Consider the following 23,445-nt stretch of genomic DNA (forward strand, 5'->3'; position numbering starts at 1 on the left):
TCGTCTTCTCGTATTTCTATTTTAGGAAAGCACCGACATGCTGATACAGCTCTGAGTCTTTGCTCTGACATCAGACTGCAGCTCATCACACACAAACTTGGTGAGATCATAATTATAAAGGTTTATTTTCTCCTGCCATGTATGGGTTTAAAGGAAATGTGGATGAGTCACAGGTGTGCTTGCAGTGTGTGTCAGTAGGGAATGTCCCTCTGTAGCTAAAAGCCATCGTCTGCTGGTAAGTTTACTTGATCAGTGACAGGGGAAGGTGTTGCTCGAGTGACCTGAAGGCAAGTTCTGATCATGCTACGATAAAGCAGAGAGAAATAGAAAGGAGGAACTATGATATCAGCAAAGTGCTCAGCTCATGTTTATGTAAATATAAATGCGAACACTTAAAGTAACACAGTTCAAGTGAGAAGCTACAGCGCCTCTCTGCTCCCCCTTCCCTGGGATGTGAAGAGCACAGTCAGAGGTCCTAAAGGTAACCTCAACTTCCCTCTCAATAACATTAAACAGAAGGCCGTGGCTTTTAAATCAAAATCAAAGCCTATTTTTAGACAGCTTCTGTTTTCACATAGCGAGCTAGGAACAGAGACACTAATGGTGCTAGCCATCCACTTATCTCACAGTCGCCCGAGAACAAAGCTGAATCTTTAATGGCGAACGGTTTATACAAAGCAGGACATTCAGTTCACTCAAAGAACAGAACACATCGCCCAACTATCTGTCTTCTGTGAAAAGTTAACCCTAAAACACTAATGTTGGGTGATTTTCATAAATCTCACTTAGTGGTTGTGTCTTTTTGTTTATTTCTCCCACAGTCGTCAGTGATGCAGGGAGACCGTGTCTTCACTGGACAAGGCTCACATGTTACAGGAATGGTTCCAAGCTTTGTTATTCATTTGATTAGATTTTTTTACCCATCATCCATTTCCTAATTTATCACTAATGTTAGTGCGTTTTTATGAGCTCTCCCCAGTGATACTTCTTTCACTTTATGAGATGTTGTATAGGAGACATACGAGAAAAGTACCTCAATTTGTCATGTACTGTTGTACTTGAATATATTTTTATGACAAGTATGTTTTATTGTATATATTATATCGGGTACAAAAACCTCCCAAAAACCCCAACAACTACCAGGTGTTAGTGACAGTGTCTAAAGTGTGAGTACAGGTTTTAATTAGTGAGCAAATCCTCTCCTTCACTGAAATACGCTGATTTGTTCCAAAATTTCTCCAATGCAACTGAGCCTCACACCAGTCAGTCTCACGAAGTTACCGACAAGACCTTACCTCGCATACAGCTTTCTAATCTGTGGATGAGCTGGTAGGATTTGCAGCGATCCAGCAGAGTTCGGATAGCTGGAAGTGGATCCAGGATGATAGTTTCAGGATGGGCATCAATGTAGTCCTTGAAACACAGATTTACAAACCTCTTAATTTTTACATTCAGAGAGCATTTACCATTATTATAAATGTTATTTTTCATGTATGTCCACACAGATGCAGTTCTCTGCATCATGACTAAACAGGTTTTGTATTGCTTACAGTAACATAACTATGGTCAAAGGCCATGACTTAAAAAGAAAATTGCCATTATTGGATATCTGAATCCAGATATCCTGGCTATGATTTCCCAAAACTTCTTATTCTGTGTAAATAAACCGACTTTTTGGAAAAATAACTGATGACTTACTAATGGAAATGTTTGTGGCTTTTATTTATTTATTTATTTATTTTAAACGTAACTAATGTGCTAAAAGGGCAACCATCTGCCACGACACACACACACAGACACAGACACACGAAATGTTAAACAAACATAATCACGTAGACAAATCCAAACACTGAGTTGAAGGGTCAACATGCCTCAATCTGTTTTTGTGTGTAAGCTAGAGAGAGCATGAGATGTATGCCAGCGGGTCTTTATAGGTTACATCACTGTATCTCTGCATGACCTGCTGTTAGATCAGCATGAGGCTGGCCATTTTACATAACTGCAGTCCCCTTCTCTTCTCTCGCCTTCCCGGCTTTCCTCCGACTCAGTCCTCACACCACCTCTCTGTTCTCGGCCGCTCTCCATCATCTCCACACTTGATTTTCGGCTACATGGATCCCTTTGCCAAGAGTTCATTCCGAGCGATTTCAAACTGAGTCACAAACGCTGTCAGGTGGAGCTGGCTGGCCTACACATTACACAAACAGCCCGCCTGCTCACATCGCAACTCCGCTGTCACACACATTTAACATGAAATTAAACACATCGTGCAATATTAAACATCAAGCACATGTACAGTGGAAATAAATGTCTATTTTTGAACAGAGTCTCAGCACACACACACACACACACACACACGCTATAGCACAAAGAATGTAAACCGACGCCTTTGCCTTGACATGGAGGACCCATCTGCAGGATTTGCCGGGATCTAACAGGCAACGCTAATCAAAGCCAGTCGACCTGTTATGTAAGTAAAATATGCTGCCACGGAAAAAATAAATAATAAATAAATAAATCCAAACTAATCTTCCAGGAGTTCAGAGGAATACTCTGTGATAGGGACAGTCACTTGCTGAATTCTGCATCTCAGAAGAAGAAATGCAGTTAAACAGAGACAAGAGGGGGAGTTGAGAAAGAGATCAACGCTTTTTAGCAGGTGCTGGAGAGGAAAAGAGCCAGACGTATGTCAGCGTGGGTGTAAGAGAGGGCTGTTCGCATTTCAGAGCAGATCCGTTTCCAGAGAAGAATAAATGGGTTTGTCTTTGGGAATATGGTCAGAAGAGCATCTAATCTGTCCTGCTGATTGTAAGCCATGTCTGTGATGCCACAGTTGTCAAACCTGAAGCGATACATTATTTTTAGCATTTGTATTAGCCACAACTACAACCAGATGGGTGCGATTTACCACATCAGTTCAGCTTACATAAGATGTCAAGTACAGAGAAGCCCGGAAGACCTAAATTACGACTGTAGCGATCTACACCCATTTGTCAGCGAGGTAAACGAAAAAAAGAAAATCTACAACAGATAAAAGCGCCTGGTAATTAGCTACAAATGCCATTTTATCTTCGCAGTTTAGTTGGAGAACGCAAATGATATTTGTCCAAGGTTTACTGCGAACACGGCTCGCACCTAGGGCCACTGAATCACCAGAGTGCATCTCAGGACGACATTTTGTTTTCATAAAGAGCTATTTTAGAGATGACGGTTTATTCTCTCCACGACACAACCGGGTTATTTATGATCACAGCTGTGTAACATTAGAATTACGCCAACACATATATTTCCAGTGGAAATGTAATCACAGATGACAGTTGTGTTCAGGTAAACACGCAGAACAAAAGAGGAGAAGACTCAGCCACAAGACTTGGCTGCTGATTTACCCGCTGATATTAAAGTCAACCACTAACTACAGTGGTAAAGTTTGAGTACTGACTAAAAGGAAGAAAATACTGTAATAAAACACAAAACACACACACTTCCTCTGAACTGAAAAAAACCCTACAAAGATGTTATCGATGCTTACAGGATGACATTTCTTTGTAATTCGTACAGCCAACTGAGAGGAGACCTTTAGCTTGAAGATCAACTGGCTGACTGAATAAACATTAAGGCAACGCAAAAAATACAGAAAAATTCCCGTCTCAATCTAAACGACTCATTCGAATGTGCACAGTTCAATTTTATTTAGTAAATAATGATATGAACACTACTAAGCATAGGGTATGCATTAAGATGAATGATGATTAAGAGGGCTGCCAGACGGCTACAGCTAACAGTAGTGGTAAATCAAAGTGACAAAATCTCTAAGCTTTAGCAAAAGGATGAATTATATATTTAAATAAATAAAAAGCCTTCAGAGAACTTATGAAAGGGTCACCAATTATCCACAGGGAGCCACAATATTTTTGTTATGTTTGGGGGAAACCTAATAATAATTTTAAAACCATCCAACACTGGACATACTTAGCGTGACTCCTAATTCGGAGCAAGCTAATGGCTAATCTATTATCTTAATAGGACAACATGATGTTGTCCTATTAATATGTTGCTGTCAACATATTAATGCTGTCAATGAGCACAACTTGAAGCAACATTCATTATTCTGCAAAAACTTGAAAATTGCAATAATATTATAAAGTGAGTGTCGAATTTTTGTATAAAACTGCAGATATGCTTTTTAGCTCTGCAGAATGGCTTACATTTGGAGTCAGTCTCAAGTGGCCACTGTATGAGCTACAGTTTTAGTTTTCTTTCTGAGCCCTTGAGGGTTTCAGCTTGATGAAAACCAGCCACATTTTGCTCAGTACATGGTATTAGGCAGCTAAGAAGTTTTTGCTTTGATTGAACTTTTAAAGACAAAGGAGCAAATCCATGCCTTGCTTCTGGAAATTGACAAGATGTGAAAATGTAAGTCAAAAATTGCATTGGTTTGCACATCCACAGGAATCTAGAGCGCTTTTTATCATACGTAACTCACTAAATAACAAGTCTATATGTACACTGTCAAGCATCAAATGCAGGCCTGTGCTAATATCGACCAGGTTCTGCAGGATGTCAGCGATTGCTCCACTCTCACATCCTGTTTGCCCTTCTTAATTGAGCAGTCAGGGACATGGTGACAGAATTGCGTGACTCTGATCACGATTACAGCTCCTGAGTCACTAAGAGAGAGACGGAGGCATAGTGCAAGATAGTTTAATAAAATTCATTTTCACACCATCTGTACCACTGCCAGATTAATGAATGCATACACAGAGAAGAACAGCATGTTTCTAAAGTAGGTTTTCAGCTCCAAATTTGATGCGTTGAACATGAGATTTTTCTTAGTTCAGGAAGAACAAAAAAAAGTTTCAGAGATAACATTAAGGATTTATGAGTGACCACGTGCTCAAATATAGCTGCTAATGCATGTATGTTCCTGTGATCTGCCTGGCTGATTCTTTGAACACATTACCTGATTCCTTGAACTGGGTCATTTACAATCGTAAATGTAAAACTCGGTCACCCATAAATGTTTATTGCCGGTACTAGGGCTGCAGTCAAAACCAATCAGTCAAAGCCAATCAGTGTCGCAAGACTTTTCTGCATTTGCGACATTAAAAAAAAAAGAAAAAAAAAAGCTTTTTAAAGACCAGTTAATCTCAATATTGAATGTAGGCTGCATAACCTGTGAAATTCTGTGTCAAATATTTTGAGTAACAAATTATTTTTTGGTTATTTAACAGCCAAAATAGAACAATAAATATTAATATTAGCCATGCAATTGCTTCAATAATAGCTTCATCTAGATATGGATCTATGAAATCAAGACAAAGAATAAGTATTAAACAATTTTACAACTTAGATTGGACCTGTTTGATATTTAATAAAACATAAAATTGATGGATGAATAATAAGTTGGAGTATTTGTTATCCATCTATTAGTAGAGATTATTCATTATGGCACCTACACTATTACCATTCCCAAGGTTAAGGATGAACTTAGACGGTTTCCCACACATACAGTGTATTCATTTTTCTTAATGTGTGTGTGTGTGTGTGTGTGTGTGTGTGTGTGTGTGTGTGTGTGTGTGTGTGTGTGTGTGTGTGTGTGTGTGTGTATCTATTTTCTTTAGATTGTTGTGTGTCCAAATGAACAGGCCAAAAGTGTGAATAGCATTCTCTAGGCCTTGTCCTCTCCTAAATTTTGGTTTTTCTATTTGTGAATACATGGGGAGGAGGGAGGGATAAGCAGGAAGACAGACCGATGCATACCTGTACTCTTTGTACCAACAGTACAGCCTGTGAATCATTCTGGTCAGCCTCAAGGATAAGGTCAGTCAGTTTGTGGATGATGACATCCAGGGGTCCATGGTCCTCTAGAGGCTGGCTGAGGTCCAGCTGAAGACAGAAGTGTAAAACAGGTCAAAGATTATTGTGCAGTCTGGGATGTATTAGCCATTTTTGAAATGGATATCCATCAGCAACCATATACACACACACACACACAAACACACAAAAAAAAAAACATTTTATCTTTATAAAAATCAGGTGTTAATATTAAAAAGTCACAACTGCTTTGAAAAATCTGTGACTTACTAACGCAATATTATAGATTCTTGGCCCATTAGATTTTAGTCAGGGTTTTAAGTGCTATGGGTGTGGGGGTTATTTTTGTGTCTCTGGCTGCGGAGAAAGGAAGTGTAAAACCAACACTACAGCAGTTACAAATAAGCACTTTCACACCTGCAGTATGCCAGGTCAACATCAAGTCAATCCTGCAATTTGTTGAGTTCTTAAGTCACGGCGTCCCGCATTTCCTGCAAAATCTGCAAAGACCTACTGCTAGTAAATAAGTCATAGGATTTCTGCCTGACCTTTTGGGTTCCTTTTGTTTAACCCACCATTTATTCACATCAGTTACTTCTTGCATACACGCTAAACAGAAAATCTACATATTCATGTACTTGTAGATGCATCGCTTCAGGTATGAAGTGGTACTGGTAAAGACACATAGTTGCAATTAATGTACTCATGAATCAGAATAATGGCTGTAGTGAACTAGCCTGTTATTCAAAATCACTCCTACCATATAGAACAATAGGGGGGGAAAAAGAAGAGTATACAAAGTAAACAGTGGGTAGATTTTGTTTCATCCTGAAAAACACATTCTTTTATGCTTAACTGCTTCCCTCTTACAAGGATGATGAATTATTTTTAAGAAAACAGTGGCTACATTTGGAAAGTCATTAATCTGTCACTTTAAGGCTTATTTACACTCCTAATCTCCTAATAGAAGACAGAAATCTCTCTTAAATCTGTAAGTTCTGGTCTAGGAAACACATTTTATTTTCTGACTTTTTGGTTATAAAAACATCATAATGACTGATTTTACATAGTGTTCTACCTCTTTATTTACAGCTTTAAATGTGGATTAGCAAGAGTTTGGTTTTTTTTGCTTTGAATTACACCCGGATTTATTTCTGGCATCATCTTTGAAAACTCCAGCCTCCCTCTGGCTAGACCTCGAGTCTCATTGAGCATATTCGACAGCCTCTGAGAAAAAGCCAAATTAGCATTTGTTTGAAGTTTAACGGTGTTGAAAAGGGCTGTCTGCTGAGACCAAGTAGCTAACAAGTAGACAAAACAAGGCACCAAGTTTGATAAAGCATATGCAGGTTAGCACATGCATGTAGCAACATCACAAGCGACAGAGGAGAGATGCTAGAATTTAGCAACCAGTGTCGAGTGAACATGAACATGATGAAATTAGTACCACAACGGGGCTGTCGCTGTGTTTAGACTGTTATGACAGAGTTTGGTCTATGTGAGATAACAACTTTTAAAGTTATGACAGTTAGTTTGGTGTCATGATTGCAGTTTTTAGTTATTTTTTAAAGAGGTCCTTTTGATGTGTGACGTGAAGACAGGGCAGGAAAAATAACTCCAGAAAAGGGGTCTAGATCAGTGAAGACATGCTTTGATACACATTAATCATTAGAAAACTCTGGTTAGACACCAGCAATGTGTTTTCTAACACATGTAATAAAAATCTGGCAGTCTTAAATATCTGAGGCAGTAGTTCCCAAACTTTTTTTGCTGGGCCCCTCTTTGTTTTACAAGAAAAATGTTCCCCCCCCCCGCTCCCACGCACGCCCCAATACATCCTCCAACCACACACGCCCATATTTTGCTCCATTGCGGTTTATTTCACACCTCAAACATTTAGTAAACAATTAAATAAATACAAGTAATCTGTAATAAATTACAGTAGTAAGAAAGTAAACTACTAACTCTTTTACGCTACGTCTGCACCTACACGGGTATTTTTGAAAACGCAGCCGTTTTGTCCACACGTAAACGGCGTTTCAAATCACCGAAAACTGAGATTTTTTAAAACTCCTTTTCTGCGTTTACGTTTGGACGAGGAATACAGAGTTCGTCACGCAACGTCAAAGGTATGTGTCTTTTTTCACGTCAGCTGTGCGCCACGTTATTGTTTACATGAGAGGAATTGCAGAATGGCAGATAGAAACAAAATACTGTTAATCTGACTATCTTCAGGTTTTACAGGCTTACATACACACACGCAGTTACTGTCCCTCCATTTACAAAGGCAGAGGCGTCACGGTGTCATTATTTTACATGTAGCTGTTTTTTTCCTGTGTAATAATATTCAACATATCAATACATTTTTCAAAAAAAAAATGCCTCTCTGTGCAAAATGGGTTCAAAAACATAAACAGCTGTGGGAGACTGTTTGTCCGTGATTTGAACCGGGGGATTAAATCGTGGCAGGATCAGCCTGATATTATTTGTATCCCGCTGTAACTTTACTGTATAAAGAGCTAACATCTCCAACATGTCAGGAGTAGTTAGTAGTTGGTCATTACAACAAGTGTTTGTGAACTAAAAATCAAGAATGTGGGATACTGTTTGTCCGTGATTTGAAGAGCCCAGCGCTGCTCCCAATGAAGGGAAAACCAGTTCTGCAGGGGAGACCTACCTCCGCACTTGTGCAGGTGAAGCCAAAGAAAAGATATGCTTCATCATATTTTCTAGTCTTTGGCTTGGAAGGAAGTTGGTTTGGAAACATATTCAGCGATGCTTCATCTCCTGCTTTGCGTCTGTGGAGGCGCCCCGTGCTAGCAGTGTCCAAGTATTATGTTTTTTTTCCCTTTTCATACCGAACCCCCCCCCCTGCAATGGCCCTGCGCCACCCCTAGGGGGCGGGCCCCACACTTTGGGAAGGTCTGATCTGAGGTAACCCCTTACACATTTAACTTTGCACATTATCAGTTCTTGAATGTGCAAAATATGGTACTGGGGGGAAAAAAATCGTATAAGGTACAGTGCTAACAAGCACGATTAGCTCATTAGCTAATCAGCTAATGGGCTAATCGGACAAACTCAGACAAAAGACAATGCAGCCACACCTTTCCAAACAAGCTAGAGGTGGGCAGATCCCCAATATCCTTGTGCAATCCATACATTATGCAAACAGAGTGAATACACCTTAGTCACACAGGTGTGGATCAATACAAGAACTGTATAACTGTACAGAGTTTCAGTTGGTTTAGGATAGGCCACTTCCAGAGCCAACATCTTCTGGTTAATGATTGTTAGAGATGTGATGGTTAGTTACTAACTTGAGTACTTTTGGTCGAACTCTGGTAAATCAGTTGTACAGGAGTGGTATATTGGTTTAGATAGTGTTCTTTACAAAGAGCATTTTGCACAGAGGAAAATGCAATCATACTATAACAATCATAGCATACAGTGGGGCAAAAAAGTATTTAGTCAGCCACCGATTGTGCAAGTTCCCCCACTTAAAATGATGACAGAGGTCAGTAATTTGCACCAGAGGTACACTTCAACTGTGAGAGACAGAATGTGAAAAAAAAAAAATCCATGAATCCACATGGTAGGATTTGTAAAGAATTTATTCGTAAATCAGGGTGGAAAATAAGTATTTGGTCAATAACAAAAATACAACTCAATACTTTGTAACATAACCTTTGTTGGCAATAACAGAGGTCAAATGTTTACTATAGGTCTTTACCAGGTTTGCACACACAGTAGCTGGTATTTTGGCCCATTCCTCCATGCAGATCTTCTCGAGAGCAGTGATGTTTTGGGGCTGTCGCCGAGCAACACGGACTTTCAACTCCCGCCACAGATTTTCTATGGGGTTGAGGTCTGGAGACTGGCTAGGCCACTCCAGGACTTTCAAATGCTTCTTACGGAGCCACTCCTTTGTTGCCCGGGCGGTGTGTTTTGGATCATTGTCATGTTGGAAGACCCAGCCTCGTTTCATCTTCAAAGTTCTCATTGATGGAAGGAGGTTTTGGCTCAAAATCTCACGATACATGGCCCCATTCATTCTGTCCTTAACACGGATCAGTTGTCCTGTCCCCTTGGCAGAAAAACAGCCCCATAGCATGATGTTTCCACCCCCATGCTTCACAGTAGGTATGGTGTTCTTGGGATGCAACTCAGTATTCTTCTTCCTCCAAACACGACGAGTTGAGTTCATACCAAAAAGTTCTACTTTGGTTTCATCTGACCACATGACATTCTCCCAATCCTCTGCTGTATCATCCATGTGCTCTCTGGCAAACTTCAGACGGGCCTGGACATGCACTGGCTTCAGCAACGGAACACGTCTGGCACTGCGGGATTTGATTCCCTGCCGTTGTAGTGTGTTACTGATGGTGACCTTTGTTACTTTGGTCCCAGCTCTCTGCAGGTCATTCACCAGGTCCCCCCGTGTGGTTCTGGGATCTTTGCTCACCGTTCTCATGATCATTTTGACCCCACGGGATGAGATCTTGCGTGGAGCCCCAGATCGAGGGAGATTATCAGTGGTCTTGTATGTCTTCCATTTTCTGATGATTGCTCCCACAGTTGATTTTTTCACACCAAGCTGCTTGCCTATTGTAGATTCACTCTTCCCAGTCTGGTGCAGGTCTACAATACTTTTCCTGGTGTCCTTCGAAAGCTCTTTGGTCTTGGCCATGGTGGAGTTTGGAGTCTGACTGTTTGAGGCTGTAGACAGGTGTCTTTTATACAGATGATGAGTTCACACAGGTGCCATTCATACAGGTAACGAGTGGGGGACAGAAAAGCTTCTTACAGAAGACGTTACAGGTCTGTGAGAGCCAGAGATTCTCCTTGTTTGAGGTGACCAAATACTTATTTTCCACCCTAATTTACGAATAAATTCTTTACAAATCCTACCATGTGAATTCATGGATTTTTTTTTCACATTCTGTCTCTCACAGTTGAAGTGTACCTCTGGTGCAAATTACTGACCTCTGTCATCATTTTAAGTGGGGGAACTTGCACAATCGGTGGCTGACTAAATACTTTTTTGCCCCACTGTAAGTATGCATGTATGTAACCGAGGAGACCAAGCTTGATGAAACTTTGGATAAACATTGTATAGGCCATATAGATGTTGAAACTCAATGCCCTAGGCAAATATTTAATTAAAATCCCACAATAGTAAACATTTTATAGGTCAATTTAGCAACAAATGGGATGTCAGACTAATGTATTACAATATAACATCATACTACGCATGAATGCATGTTTGTATATTCCTTAGCATAGAGTGGGAGTTTGTTAGTATGGCAAATATTTGAATTTCAGTGTGGTGTGAAATACTTTCATATTTGTAGCATGAACAATGAATACTAGACACCATGCAGGCTGCAGAAAATATTCCACCATGCAAAGAAATGTCACGACATGCTGCTTTTCAAGTTGAGCTGAATTTCTTTAAGAGCTCATTTTCCTATATCAACATGGCATTTCTTCCTCTGGCCATCTTAATACTGTTGGATTTCATTGTAATGCACTGAACATTCCTGCCTGTAGAAACACGCCCTTCAGTTTACACCCTTCAGCAACATGTTAACATGAACTGATTCTTGAAAAGTGAATCTGCATCTGTGTTGTTTGTAACTACATGAACTGAAGGCTTAATATGTACCAACATAGTTGAAACTGTACAGAACATGATCGCATATGTAACTTTACTGTTACCATATTAAATTAAGGAGAGCAGAACCTCTGATTTTGGTAAACTTTCAGTTTTGTTTTAAGCTCGAGATGTTAAACATATTATTAACACAGGAGTACATAATCTTACAATCATCATATCACCCACCCCAAGTCAAGAGATCTCTGGAAACCTCTGAGAGCAAAAGCTTTCTGATAAATATTGCTGGTACAGTTTTTACATACAAGTGTCTAGTGGATTCAAAAGTCACTCAACCAGTTTCATGAAGTGAAATGCAATGGAAACAGGAAGGCAATCGATCATATTATGTAACAACTTCTACAGCATTTGTAATAAAAAAGGTTTCAAAAACAAACACTGCTTTATTGAATTATTGTTGCGCCTATCCAGCAGGTTTATCAGGAATCGTGTGGTCATAGGACACATAGACACTGTGGTGCAAGCATATGGCAGATGTATAAAACACATAAACATGCTGCCATGACCTGACCAATGCTGTGTTAGCAAGTCATACTCATAAAATGTGTTGTCACCTGTGGTCAAACAACTACTGAGTCTTTAACACTAGCTGCTGTGAGCAGCAGTGATGACAGGGCTACGCCAGTGGCAAGAGCCACCTTTTTTTTCTTTTTTCTCTACCTAGCAGTGTGACAGGGCCTGCCTGATGGGGATTTGTCTCTACTGAGGCACTGCTTTTAATCTTCTGCTTATATGACACACAGAGGGCCCATCCACAGCCTGGCCCTGCCACAAAAACAGGACTCTAGATTGTGGGGTCATCACCCATTGGCAAAGACACATCACACAGGATGAAGCTCTCTCTCCTCCCTGTGCACTGACAGAATGACCCTGCTTTAGAGCTTATCCCAGAACCCAGCAGTAAAGTCACTGATGTCCTTCTAAATGCTAAAAGCAGAAATGTCAGCTGATGGTTTTCAAAGTCCCTCTGGGACTGAGAGGTAGCAGTGGGCCGTAGTGGTGACGGACAGCGGAGAAAAAAGGCTGGGTCCTGGAGGGAGAGGGTAGGTCAGGGCTAACATATTTTCAGCTTTGATGTAGCTCTGCTGTGGGGCCAGTCTCTCCCCTATGGGAAACTAACATTCATGATCTTAAGCAAACAGCAAAGACAAAGCTTGTGGAGTGCTTTGCTCATCAGTAAGTACACTGCACACAAATTATAAGGACCACAGTCATTATTTGGCGATGCCTCTGCTTAGTCTCATTCTAGTTCAGCTGCATCACACCTGACTTTTGCTTTGTTGTCAGGCAAACCCAAAGAGTATGTGCAGAGAACAGACAGACATGTGATAAATCATTTATTCTGTATGCCATGTTGCAATGATGGCACGCTAGGGTGAGTGTGCAACAAAGAAAAAAAAACAAAAAAAAACATGCATGCGCAAGTCTAAGACAAACTGTGGCTGCCAGACATATCTCACATCAGCAAAAGATTAACACAAAAGGAGAGTCTCCAAATTCTCCACATAAAAACTGTATGGAAGGTCAAACTGGGAGCTAATTAGGCTAATGGCTCTCTCCTCAGCAGTTTACAGAGAGAAGACTTATCCCTGCTGAATTGATTGTGCAATCTAAGCTTTTGAGGAACTGCCTTTCATCACATGATCAACATAAATGCTTTGGTAAGTAAAGGTTACCCAGCATTAGACAGGTCTGATTTTACTGCTTTTGTAGGTAGCTTACAAAAACTTTAAGTAACTTCCTTAAAAGGCGGACCAAGTCATGCAGGATGAAAATGAACAAACTGCCAAGATGTTTTCAGGTGAGATGAAGAAATAAAGCATCAGCATAATTGTACCAAGCCCACTGACAAGAGCTGATAAGATAAAGGAGGTACTGCACAGTCCATTGTATTCAGACCATTGACTAAATCATTCGTCAACCACCCCTGAACTCCCACTACACTGCACACATGTCACATAAAAACTGGGGGAAGAGATAAAGTAGCATGCCGGAAATTACCTTTAAATTTTTGAAGCACTAAGGATAATAAAAACAGCGACTTGATAAGTTTCTCTGGGCAGCCAACTCAAAAATTGGCTCATCATTTGAGATTCCTTTTCCTGAGAGAGAATACTGGCTTTCAGGAGAACAACCCTGGTGAGTTAATCTCATCATACCCATGATATACACAACCTAATGTAGGGATCATGGGGAAACTGGCTCTTGTAGACTCAGTGCTAAAGGGTCAGTATTGATGAGCTTCAAAAACGTGCACAGGGGAGGTAATGGAAAGATGAGAGGGATGAGGGGTACAGCAAAGGTAAGCCTTGGTAGAGCCTAGAGGAGAAATCATTAAAGTCTGACAATGGAATCTTTTTCACTTTCGTCAGTCCTGACGCATATACATACAGAAGGGTTTCCCACACTGAAAACAGAAATATAAAATTAAGTCCCTTGGGCGGCCAGATTTAGCAAAGATCTGTTCACACGAGGTGACGTCATAACCACTTTCAACCTCTTGGGGAATACAACCTCTCGGGAAGTGCACCTCATTAACTCTGTCACTTCAACTGTGGAGCTTTTTTCTACACAACAACAAAACAAGACAAAAAACAACTGGTCTGTAAAACAAATCACAGTGGGGCTGTGATTTACCCATTTACTATTGGTGGGGACCTGAACTTAAAGATTTTTCGCTTCTTTTGTCCAACAAACTATCCAAAAGCCATACATACACAAGTCTGATATAACAAAAGACGAAGAAAAAAAAGTTTCTACTTGAGAAGCTGTTGGGTGGTTTCATTAAAACACTTCTGATTGATCAAAGTCGTACATACAGCACATAGAAAACAAGCAATTTATTGTGCATTAAGGCTGTAAACCGACAATGAATCAACAGGTTTTTATGCCAAAAGGATTCATTTAGCCTTGGATTTTCAGGGTTGACTTGATAGCACAAGGGCCAGCCTGTTTGTCAGACCACATGGAACAAGGTTAGCCGATTACACTGGCTGACAAAAAAAATAAATAAAAATCTGCACCAAGCAGCAAGAGAAGGTTAAATTGACTTAACATCCACAAAAATAGCAAAAGTTGTATGCTTTCTTAAAAGCTTAAAACAGTGACCAAACAATAATAATAATAATAATAATAATCTTCCCACTACTGTAATTTTCTAAGTCTCTAAACCAATTAAAACTTCAAGACTAATTTGTTTACCTGCTTTCCGTCTCCCTGTGTCCTCTCCAGAAAGACTAGGTTTAACGCGGACCTATGTTTTGACTTTCCCCATATATACACTATCCCAGTGGTCTAAACATCAGAAAACATATCATAGATTAGAAAATAAGAGTCCCCAGGCTCCAAATTCACTAGTGCAATAGGAAACTAAATCTTTGTACAACAAGGCCAAAGTAGGACAACGGATACTGTTATCTTTGTTTCTGATGTGGCCACGACACTGCAGGCACTGACAGGAACGGACACAGCGCGGCCACCCAAATCATTGGTGTGCATTCAAAAACACTTCTGGCTCTGTTAGTAAACTGAACTGTCTCGACTGGCAGTGACAGCCCAGCTAAAACTAACAAGTTTATGCTGATTTATAGAAGTCAGGAGAAAAACCCCCAAAAACAAACAAAAAACAAACAAACCCCACAACAGTGAAAAGCAGGTAGTTGTAGATGAACTAGTAACAGAGAAGATGGCAGCACCGTTCCAAGCCCTGGGTACATCCTAACTTTGGGCCTGTGAGGATCTGCGGTCTCCCAGGAGGGGCTGAATGCATAGTGGGAAACAAAGCCCTGCTTACTTTGGGACTATTCCCAGGACAAGACTCTTTCTGGGTGTGCTGATATTGTCAGCACAGCGAGAGGAAAAAAATAACCTCAAAGTGAAGGAGAAAAAAAAACCAAAACCCAATCCCACAAGATAAAAAGAAACAAAGTAAAAGGCTGAGAGAAAGGCAGGATAATTTCCTCTTTAATTTCAGAGAGCACTCTAAGTGACAGATACTGTTGTGCACAGAGCTCCCAGTACTTCGTGACAATTGTTACTATGCTGCTGAATGGCCTGTGCTTACTTACACTCTATAGTATGCTGGGCAAGAGCCGTTAATGACAGCAGCTTTTCCTTCCCTGAGGTCCGTATTTACTGGGACATAGCTCAGCACTCAGAGGTAAATTATTACTATAGGCAGACTAGTATTTATTTTGGTACACCAACAGCTCCCACTGAAAAGAGCTGTATCTTCTTCTATTTATGCAATTTTATATCATAAAAGTATTTCTGCTGATATGACTTTTAACTGAGGATCTGAATACGTCAACCCTCCACACACACTCACAACATGAGAAGCTGCTCGCCCAAATAGACTCTTGTGACAAACAAGTTGAATTGAGGTCAGGTGTTGAAATATCAAGTTGGGATGACTTTCATCACAGCTTAACAAGGAACATGGGCTGTTGTGATATACTGTGACCAATGACGCTACATACAAAAAAAGCAAGACTGTGAAAAAACTACATCCTGTCTGTAGGAGGTTATGCACTTAGTAATTGGCCAAAGAAATATATCAAATGTAAAGTGTTGTAGGTGGATTGACTTTCAGGCATCAAATATGAATAGCAGAGATTCAAAAGTATCACAGCACAAACAAACAAACACATGACCAAAGAAGTAAAAAACACACAAAATCAAACTGTGTGCTCTTCTTACCTGAACAACTTCAATTCCTCTTTTCCTGAAAAAAAGGACAAAATAAGGCTTTTTATTTTGTAGAAGATATAAGATGAAAATGCTCAGAAACAGACATTGCTGTTTATTTAAGGACCTAAACGCTAAAGGCGTGTTATATAAAAGTATATCATGTAGTGTAGGTGAAGATGCCTTTGTTGTCTTTGAGTCGTACAGACGTAGGCTCAAACATTCAGAGCAGAAGACTGATAGGAAGTGAAAAGCAGAATTAAAAATAAATAAATAAAACAAAACACACGCGTACGCTCGCTCACGTGCACACATACACAGCTAAATGATGTAAGATTGGTCTGATTTTAAATATTTATTTTTCCATTTGTGTTACACCATGTAAGACATGATTCTCAATCATTTGTCCGCACTTGTCTTGCTTTCATAACAGTGGTTCCTCCAACTGTGGGGTGCTGACCGAATACTAAGTTCTAAGGGAAACTAAACAAACAAGAGTGTGCTGACGTCATCACACCAAACTTTACTTACCGTAACTAAAATTCAACTAAATCCACTTTTTTTTTTTATTGGTAATTATACAAATAAAAAGATTAAAATTGGTAGAACACGTGGTGTGAATTTTGAATAGGTTTTTGAGAACCACTACCTTTTAATCTAACACAAATCTTTATGTAAATTCACATCAAAGGAGTTCCCCTCCATAAGAGGAATTAAACAGAAACTCATATCTCTCCAATAGTTTAACTTCATGAACAGTAAGATGCCTGAACCAGGGACACATAAGCCTTCTGCATCTGAAGATAGGAAATAAATGAAACATTATCTTAATTTAGCCACAAAATTTATCTGCAAGTAAGATTATTATGATGGAAATACTAAATCCCACCCACAGACCTGGAGAAACTGCAGTTTCTGTGCAGTTTCTACCTTTTGGGAACAGCACAGAAATACTAGACTTTGGGTAGAAATAAAAAAACAAAAAACAATAGGACACAGCAGTATTTAAATATATATGCATAAATTTAAATGTGAGATGGCTTATCTCTTTTGAGAGAGGAGCATTACTAAACTGGCACCACACATTTAAACCTGCTGGGTGTATGCCGGTCCTAACACCTGCACTGAGAGGAAAACCTCAGCCCAAACAGAAAGCAGAAGAGAGGGCATTTGTACAATCCTGGTTCAGCTGGCTCGGCGAAACCCTACTAGGTCAATACAGAAAGTTAGCCAAAGAGTTTCTACACAGCAAAGCATAACAGGAAAAACTCCAATGCTTAATGCAGCGACTCCTAGTTGGGGGAATTCACAAAGAGAACACCACCAGCCTAACACTACATCCAATTCATCCTTTCCAAGCAAGCAGTTTTTGAGGTTGCAGTCCCATGGTAACAGCAGTGCAACCATTCACCGCTTCACAACAATGTGGATATTTAATACTGCAGCTGGTGCGTTTCATGCGACGTGAATGAGGTCTTTAGTTTCGTGAGATATGGAGATCCTCTGCTCTGCTATATTGTTACACGGTCAACACAGTGAAAGGGAAACCTTTCTCTCTCACACACACATACACAACCACTTTGATACAGGCACACTGTACATCTATAAACCTGGAAGTTTAGCATTTAAGGCACATCGTGTGGCATTAACAGTTACCAAGTTGACAAAGGGTGTAAATGAGATGGTGACCATAAAGTAAATAACATTTTATGCATAGCTAATTAACCATACAGAAAAGTATTTTGAGCATTTAAAAAAAATAATTTTTAAAAAGTACCAATTATTATCCAAGGGAAAACGTAGGCCATGAGGATATTCAAGATTTGTCTGTTAATATTTTACTCCGTGGGGCTTTACTTAGGTGGATCAGCCAGCTATACTTTGAGGTATTTATTTATTTTAACCCTTATCTGTTTAAAACCTAGATTAAATGAATTACTCTCGATTTTGAAAATTCAGAAATTGATGTTCTGCTCCAACGACTCTGTGAGCTAAACGGCATGAAGAACATTCTGGAGAGGCAGCTGATTTTTGCTAGTCAAAAAATACAAAGCTTCTTTCGACTACTCCCTTACTCACATGGGATCACCACAGCAGATGGATTCACAAATTTGATTTGGCAGACTTTTAGACTAGAGGCCCTTCCTCTCTTCTCCTCTTGCTCTTGAATTGGAGACCTTTTACCTTTTAAATATACATGTTATTAATTATTTGTTTATTTATCTTTTTCTGCTCATTCCAGGTTTATATACAAGTCTTCCAACAATTTCAGTAAACTCCTTGCATTTGTTATTATTAGTATATTGTAGTATAATGTAGATGAGAGTTGTGGTGAAACTGAAGAATGAGAAAATAATATTTTCAGATAATCTAATGAAAATCAGGGTTGCTGCTTTTTAAAGCATCAGGCATGTGTGCCAACTGAAAAGATGCCTCTCAACTGCTGTGCAAGCTGACATGCGGACATAAACTCAACTAGCTCTGACCAGCAGGAACCCCAAAGTCCAGATGCAAGAGACAGGACAGACTCTTCAATTATGCACACACAATGTCAGCTGCTTACCACATGATGACAGGGGAAATTCTGTCCAGTCACTGTTTAAAAGTAACACTGACACATGGTTTATCTTTCATAATAATAAATGATGCAGGGAAACAGATAAATTTAAACCATCAAGTAAAAATTGCACTTCATGAAATTAAGCACAAAGGGTCACTAAATGAATTTAATACTACATAAAGTCTCTTTAATTTGGAACAGACTTCCTCAGACGCACAACACCAGGTCCAGATAAAGTTTAAAATTGCCACATCCTGTACCTCTTTTCAAAAGTCGCGGCTTTTTAGAAAACATACATGCAAGGTGGTAGGGTGTTCTTAGTGCCATCCTTCCTTTCCTCATAACATTTGTTTTCTATGCTACATGACTGGAGTAGGAAAAGGAGAACTTGAAGAAAAGTTTCCCTGACTAACAGGGAGAAGTAGTCATGTGTGAACATATACAAGCCACATTCACTTTGTGGCTCATTTGCAGTTATCTGCTGTGCCATTTGTTGCAGTTTTCAAAGGCTATGCGTCACAAAGACCAATTCTTAATGCTGAGCCAGAGCTCTTCGTGTCAAACATATCGAACAAACCTATATCCAGCTCATAGGGAAGAAGGTGGTGAGCAGGATGCAGGGAGGAGGGGAGGTATGCTCGGAGCTTTATGTAGAGATTAAAAATGTTTCGTGGATTACAGTGTGGTAATCTGTGCTGACTCAATCAGGTTGCTTTATGAGGCAACACACTGTTGGAAAAGGTGAAAATCCTTCTGGAACATATCAACATATCTGATGTACTGAGGCACATGTGTGCAAAATCACAGGACCGGAGATTACATTGTTTTGTCCAGCCTCTCTCAGATTTTCAAGACATGTTACTATGTGATAACTAGCCCTCATACAGTGCAAGTAGGTAAGGTCACATCGAGCCAAATACTTATACTGGAAACTAGTATGATACCTACTAAAACAAAAAACGGCACAGTGAACCAGCTAGAGCTTCTCTCTCTCACCCTTTCATATTGCTATGCGAGATTCAACAGTTGCTCGGATTTTTTTTTATTGCAAATATTCAAAGGTAACAAATTGTGTCTGCTTGATTAACGACACCCATCTCTTGTCTGAAGTGTCTGGGGAGTTGCACACACTGAAAAAGACACCTACAGGAAAGTGAAAGTGAGAGTAGAAGACAGAAACTAATAAAAGCACAGAGTTTTGTCTTTTTCCCCCTTTTTTTTTTGACCTCACTTTAAATGTATTTGCTCATTTATTACTAAATTTTTTTGTTTACAAAGTTAGGAAACAACGTCTAAGTCAGGGCTCATATTAGTGGAAAAATCTCAAGTCCATTAGCACTTGTATCCGAATGGTACCCAAAACCGATACTGTACTTCAGTATCTGTACTGAAAACATCAGACTGCTGCATCACCAGCAGCTAGGCAGCTGTTGCAATGAGACTATAAAGCGGCTGTCTCGCCCTAATGCCCTTTGACAATCTGATATACTGTACAGCACCTATCGTAAAACAGCAAGGACGAGCTCACATCTGCTAAGAAAATATAGGCCCTTCAGCTTGTGTAACACTTGACTCAGCTGGATAAGAGACACAACAAAATAGTGTGCACACAGCACTCACATAGATGCGTCTGTCAAGGCTGGGGGAATCTGTGCAAATTCTTACACCAGCCTTGACTAAATTCATGTTAGGACGATGCATTTGGTAAGAACAGGTTTATTTTCTGTTGATAAACAGAGACAAAAGCCTCAGACTGAGCTAGCACTGTTCCATCTACATATGATAAAAAATGATATGGTGGTCAGAGTTGAACATCAAATGCTACTTTTTAGATACGTTAATAAGGAAGAGACTTTTTCTTTTAGACCACATTTAGCTGCTTTAAAGTTTAACGCTCTGAGCCAACTGACCTAATAATAAAACTGGTTTTGTCAGCTTATCCTGTTACACATTTACCATGCACCAACAAGCACTGTGCCAGGACATACACAAAACAGGCTTGTGCCTGATCCTTTGGGGAACCCATTTCTTCACAATACAACAGAAAAGGAGATTAGCAGTACGGCTTCAGGCCACATCAGCAACCTTAAATGCTTAGCATGCATGAGTAGGGATGTCACTCACTGACATTTGGTGAGCACGTTTGTGTGAAAAGTGCCTAAGGGCTTAAATCTGTGAGAAGAGTCCTCCTTGTCACAGAGCCTTAAGGGGAAGTTTCGATGAATTGTCACATAACTTGTTAACCATAGGGGCCAACTATGTGAATGCATGTAGTTTGACGGCTGTTCTTCAATCATTTCAACTGCACACAATAAACTGGAGTTAGTTAACGAACCTGCACAGATCAGCAAAGGCCTGGAAATTCAGTTTCTTCATCTTCTTCTCGCTGAGCCAGTAGCCGACTCTCCGGCCTTTCAGGAAAGTCTGCATTTCCACTGTGCCCCTGGTCCTTTTTTTTGCAGGTAAATGGTGCAACTAATGACTCAACCTGGACAGACGAGAACAGACCCCCCCCCCCACACACACACACACACGTTAGTGTCACAACAGCCAACCAGGGAGCAATCTGGGGAATAATTAAGTTCACTGCTCGGTTACTGATACGTTGCTCCAAAGCAATAAGTGACGTCTTCTACCAGTCTGTCTCTTGGATATTCACGGTCTTGTGGTTAGCATGATATAGTTTCCAAACGTAATATTACAGTGCATCTGGCTGAGCATCAGCGAATCCCACACACTGACCCTCTTTTGCTAACCCCAACTGCTAACGTTAGCTGGCTAGCTATGTAGTGACAATCTCCAGAGCTAACCGATGGCGTGCAATTAGGAAACGCAAGCTAGCTTCCTAGCTTTACAGGCTGAACACAGTCGTAATACGTGCCCATAAGAAATGAGTGAATTGTTAGCGGAAACAGCTCCTGGTTACCTAAAAATAAGGCAACTCCCTCAACTAGATAAAGCTGACATCGGGAGGCTATAGAGAGCTAACTAACCTGGCAGTTTTAGCACAGTTCCCCTTGAATTTGCGTCCTCTTCAGAAACTAGCTCGCGTAGTTTGCCATTCTCAGCCCGTTCGCTGGAGAAGGAGTAACAAGCACGATGACAGGCACCGCTGGGCTCACGTTGAGATGTTGCTGGTGTTTTCTCTCTCAGTCTCTGAACTGGACTGCCCGCACACACCCAGGATCCAGGAGACTGATGCCGCCTTCACGACCCCCTCGGAAAACACCACCCCTGCCTGACTGACTGTCGAATCACAGCGCGTCTTGCTTTCACGCGCCTTCCTGCTTCCACTAATGATTATCTTTCCTGTTATGATATAGAATAATCGAGTCATTGTTTATCTATAAAATGTAACAAGATAATTAACGAAAAGACGTCCCTTAACTATATATATATATATATTATCGTCATATTTTCCCATTTCAAACCCCTCAAATGTTAATTCATGATTTGAATAATTAGAACAAGTTCTGTTGATTTGCCTTTCTAATAATAAATGACGAGATGCGTTAATACTTATTTCGTCCCTCCACATTCATCATCTCTTCCAGTTTTTGACCCGTAACAGACAAGAGAAGCATGTCACACTAGCGCCATCCGTTGGAAAACTATCGAAACGTCCAACATGTTTTCCCCATGCTTAAACCCCATGCTGGCGGGGCGATCGTGGCTCAAGAGTTGGGAGTTCGCCTTGTAATCGGAAGGTTGCCGGTTCGAGCCCCGGCTCGGACAGTCTCGGTCGTTGTGTCCTTGGGCAAGACACTTCACCCGTTGCCTACTGGTGGTGGTCAGAGGGCCCGGTGGCGCCAGTGTCCAGCCTCGCCTCTGTCAGTGCGCCCCAAGGTGGCTGTGGCTACAATGTAGCTGCCATCACCAATGTGTGTGTGAATGGGTGGATGATTGGTTGTGTAAAGCGCTATAAATACAGGCCATTTACCATTTAAACTGAAAAGGCATCTAATTAAAAGTCAGCGATTGGGGGTTTCCACCCAAGTGGCACAAAAACAACCAACAACAAAAGGTTATTAATCAGAATTTGTGGAATGTTATAAAATGAGAAAAGTAATATGAAGATCATTAGAGGGAGTGCAAGAGAGAGACAGGAAGGAAACAACGGCACGTGTGTTTGTGCGCAAACACCTCTGCAGGTGTTAACCACAACAAACAGTTGCTGCTATTTAAATTTATTTTTAATATCACACACTTTTATGATTTTACTGAAGTTTTATTGTGATGACTACTGGGTACAATATCTAGCACCGAGGACAGAAACATTTGGCCTTTGTGCCTAAAGGGATTTTTTTTGCTGCTTATGCTTTCATCAAGTCTTTTTTGGAGTACTGTGAAGTCCTGCACGTGGTGATCCAAAGGTTAAAACTCCAGCTATAGGCTTTCAGTTAGTAAAAAGGTAGCACATTAACACTCATGTTTTGGCTTAATTGCACTTGCTATATACCAGGTGTTGTTCATTATGTTATTCACAATTTTAAAATGTTATTCATTATGGATTCAACTCTATATTCAACTCTATATTTCGCCTGCAAACAATTTCCCCCAGTCCCAATTTTTCTGTTATTTCATCGATGCTCTGGATTTGTTTGCCATCCCAAATTAGATACTGTTCAGCCTATCGCTTGAATAGCCACACATGCAGGGGTTTGGATTTTATTTTGTTTTAAATCCATCCATTAAATCCATTTAAATC

At 40.2% G+C, this 23,445-nt stretch overlaps 1 protein-coding gene across 1 annotated transcript in view; it reads right to left on the reverse strand.

Moving 5' to 3' along the window:
- The window catches only part of itpk1b (inositol-tetrakisphosphate 1-kinase b), a 34,497-nt gene extending 12,533 nt beyond the window's left edge, over positions 1-21,964 (reverse strand). The window contains exons 1-5 of the mRNA XM_004540592.5: positions 21,731-21,964; positions 21,073-21,225; positions 16,190-16,214; positions 5,761-5,886; positions 1,296-1,413 (exon numbers count right to left, since the gene is read on the reverse strand). Coding sequence (XP_004540649.3) covers positions 1,296-1,413; positions 5,761-5,886; positions 16,190-16,214; positions 21,073-21,167 — 364 coding nt within the window. The 5' untranslated portion in view covers positions 21,168-21,225; positions 21,731-21,964. The remainder of the gene's footprint in view (positions 1-1,295; positions 1,414-5,760; positions 5,887-16,189; positions 16,215-21,072; positions 21,226-21,730) is intronic.
- Between the last annotated feature and the right edge of the window lie 1,481 nt (positions 21,965-23,445).

Source organism: Maylandia zebra, linkage group LG19, assembly GCF_041146795.1.
Source record: "Maylandia zebra isolate NMK-2024a linkage group LG19, Mzebra_GT3a, whole genome shotgun sequence".
NCBI lineage: Eukaryota > Metazoa > Chordata > Actinopteri > Cichliformes > Cichlidae > Maylandia > Maylandia zebra.